This window comes from Lipotes vexillifer, unplaced genomic scaffold (assembly GCF_000442215.2).
Source record: "Lipotes vexillifer unplaced genomic scaffold, Lipotes_vexillifer_v1.1 scaffold395, whole genome shotgun sequence".
Taxonomy (NCBI): Eukaryota; Metazoa; Chordata; class Mammalia; order Artiodactyla; family Lipotidae; genus Lipotes; species Lipotes vexillifer.
Window position 1 is genome coordinate 3,689,277 of NW_006797390.1, and position 3,604 is coordinate 3,692,880.

At 56.2% G+C, this 3,604-nt stretch overlaps 1 protein-coding gene across 1 annotated transcript in view; it reads left to right on the forward strand.

Annotated features, from left to right (window-relative positions):
- Window positions 1-2,643: 2,643 nt before the first annotated feature.
- The window catches only part of TNFRSF1A (TNF receptor superfamily member 1A), an 11,035-nt gene continuing 10,074 nt past the window's right edge, over window positions 2,644-3,604 (forward strand). The window contains exon 1 of the mRNA XM_007469509.1: window positions 2,644-2,682. Coding sequence (XP_007469571.1) covers window positions 2,644-2,682 — 39 coding nt within the window. The remainder of the gene's footprint in view (window positions 2,683-3,604) is intronic.

Here is a 3,604-nt window from a genome sequence, read left to right on the forward strand (position 1 = left end):
CCCGGACTGGGGCACGAACCCGTGTCCCCTGCATCGGCAGGCGGACTCTCAACCACTGCGCCACCAGGGAAGCCCCTCACCATCTTTTCTTTTAAACAGAATTTTATTGAACAGTTGAATACCACGTGTCTCAAGACTTTAAACCTGCTGAGTAAATAGGCATTTATCCTAAACAATGAAAGAAATTCTCCTTTTGTGCCGGGCTATGTGAAATGGCATTGACGGTTGGCACAGACTACTAAAAATTCCTTGTAACATTAAAAATAGGACATTGACACCTGAAACCAACACAACGCTGTAAATCAACTATATTTCAATAAAAATTAAAAAAAAATAGGACACTGAAGTTATTATTGTGAATACAAATTATTAACATTGCTACCACTGACTGAATGCTTAGTATACGGCAAACCCTTGCTAAACACTTTACATGCGTTTGCTCATCAATGCGTGCTTCCCATTTCTTACATGAGGAGCCCGTGGCTCTTCTGGCGTCTTTACACTGGAAACTGGGCAATTTGACTCTTGCACTTTATTTCAGTGACTCTGCTTCTATAAGAGCTCTGCTTCGGGTCCATTCGTACTGTACTTGGAGCCTCCCTGTGTGTTGGCGGAGGCGACCTCCTTCCTCTGTGAGTCCAGCTTCAACCTTCTTGTTCCTCAGAAGCTGGAGGATGGGGTAGAGTGAAGTCAGCCAGAAGTGGGGGCGTCCAAGCTCCGTTCACATCCACAGCTCTGTTCCTGGGATCACAGAGGGGCGCCAGGAAAGGGCCAGGGAGGGTGGATAGCAGCGTGGGGAGTCAGCTGGTGGATCAAGAGGCAAAGGGGTGAGTAGCTCTGATTCCAAGTCACAAAGCCCTAGGACCTCACTCCTGTCTGGTCTCCCTGCATTTCCAGCAACGTCAGCGGCTGGAGGACCCGGGGCCTGGACTGGGTTTAGGGAAGGTCATTGTGGCCAGAGAATATTTGGGTGAATGTTGTACCCTTGTTGTGGGATTCATTTGGGAGATGTCCTGCACAGATAAGCATGGCATAAAATACCCAAAGAGGAACTTCTCTGATGGTCCAGTGGTTAAGAATCTGCCTTCCAATAAAGGGGATGCGGGTTCCATCCCTGGTTGGGGAACCAGGCCCACCTGCTGCAACTACTGAGCCCGCACGTCTCAACTAGAGAGCCCGCATGCTGCAACTACAGAGCCCACATGCTCTGGAGCCTGCGCGCCACAACTAGAGAGAAGCCCATGCGCTCCAACGAAAGATCCCGCGTGCTGCAACTAAGACCCGACGCAGCCAAAAATAAATAAATAAATAAATGTTTAAAAAAAAATACCCAAAGAATCGGGGGGGTGGGGGGTCTGACTCAGAAGGACTGATGGAAAGTGGTAATTATGTGTCGTAGCAAAATGGGCCCTTAGTCTGAAGTCAGGAGTCTGGGGGCTGAGCTGGCTCTGCAGGGCACATGACCTGTGTGTCTCTGGGCCTCAGTTTTCTCAATGATAAAACCACGGGGCTGCGGTAGATTATCTCCGAGGGCAATTTGGATTGGTGTATCGGAATATTCGGGAAAGGGGCACTGGGAACGTACTAGTAATACCTGATGGAGAGAGCTGTAATTCCACAGCGTTGTCACGAATGTGATCTCATTAGGACTCATGACATCATCTTCCCCACGAAGGTAGGCCAGGCACTGTCGCTCTCATTTCAAAACCGAGGTCTTTTGAGAGGTCCCACCATCGTTTGGAGGCAGAGCCAGGATCCGCTGTTGGGAGCATCGCCCAGCAAAGACTGGATGAGAACTGGGGCGGGGCGGGTGGGGCAGGGAGGTGCGGGGCGGCAGGGCCCCAAGTCAGGGTTAGGCTTTACTCTGAGGTTTGGGTTGGAGGCGTAAATTCCTAAGAAAGTGAGAGATTACGGTGTCAGTGGAGAACTCTGGGGAAAGGGGAAGAGGTTCCAAGGAACACTGAGGACTTGTCCGGCATCAGACGCTTACCTGCCGGTGTCAGTACATCCTGCCGGCAACCTCACGAGCAGGCGGCTCTCCATTTTGCAAAATGGAACACAGCATCCGAGTTTGTCCAACACCACCCACCTAAAAAGTAGAGAATCCTGAGCTGGAACCCAGAGAATCTGACTCCAAAGCCCCGAGTCCTTCTACTGTGGTTCATTTGGGAAAGGCCGGGCGATGGGGGGAGGGGCAGGGGGCCGGCGCTCCTGGGTGTCTGGGTGGGAGTGGTCAGACCCGCGCACGTGGCAGGGCAGCTGGATCCGGGCTCGTACTGGGTGCAAAAGGTTAAGGCACCTTGGCCCCCTTCCTCCCGCCTCCTCCCGCCTCCACCCGCCTCCACCCGGGCTCTTCCTGTCCTGAAGTTGCAACACCCCACTCTCCCTTCCCCTCCCACCTCCTCTCTGCTTGACTTTTCTCGGAGTTCTCTGAACTCAGGCTGCAGTGCCGGCCTTCCGGGTTTGAGGTCCCCGGGACCCGGCTGTGATCCGCGCCCCAGTCTCAACCCTCCACTCCCCTGCCCGACGCCCGGGCTCCACTCTGGCCCCTGCTCATCCTGGGACTGTGTCGCTGCCACTGTCGTCTCTGTCCATCACTGCCTGAGCCCTGATGGGGGAGTGAAAGGCCACAGCTGGCCGGACATGGGCCTCCCCACCGTGCCTGGCCTGCTGCTGCCACTGGTGAGACTGGGGACGGAGGGCGGAGTGGGCTGGCGGGCGAGCGGCGCCTGGGGCGGGAGAGAGCCGAGTGCCGGGGCCCAGCCTCAGGCCTGCGCGGCCTGACCTCAAACACTGCTCCATTCATTCGCTGCCCTGAGTTGGGAGCAAGGGAGAAGTTTGAAAAGCAGGGAGGGAAAGGGGTTCCCGGGCTGCCAGGAAGACGGGGGCAGGTGCCCACGGCGGGGGCGGGGAAGTTTGTTAGGAAACCGAAAGGAGTGGGAGAAAGAAGGTCTGTCCTCTCAGAGTCCAGATGGTTCTGAATTGTGGCCGGCAGGTCAGCAATCTTGGGCCGTGGACGAGGCTGCCGGTGAGCCCGGCTGAGCACACCCTGCTGGAGGGCAGGGACTGGACGCCAGCAAAGTGGGGAAACTGAGTCCGGGAGAGGCCCTGGGGCGGGTAGGCTTGGGATGCTGTGTGTTGGAGGCATTTGGGAGGGGGATCGGTAGCCAGATAGAGACCCGGCAACGCCGTCGCCTCCCCAGGCCCAGGCCTCCCACCCGGGGGGCATTCTTCACCCTGGATCTGTGGCCACTGTCTGTGGGCCTGACCCTCCTCCCCCGCCTCAGAGCCCTGGACCTTCAACCCAAGCCCTTCCCACGGACCCAGACAACAGAGCACTTGCTTTCTTCTTCCACAGCTCAGTTTGGGGAAGTTGGTAGACAGTTGTTTTCGTCACTGGAAAATGTCCCTTTCTCTTGCTTCAGCCTTGTTTCAATGTATCCCTGACCCCCTCCACGTCCTGCAGTCGTCCTGCGCAGAAACCCAGCCCCTTGCCTCCACCTAAATGGGTGCACTGCGTTGGTCACTTTCTTCAGGGTTCCTGCTCTTCCCTGGCCCAACTGCCACTCCCCACCCCTCCTCCCCCACCCCTCCTCCCCCCACC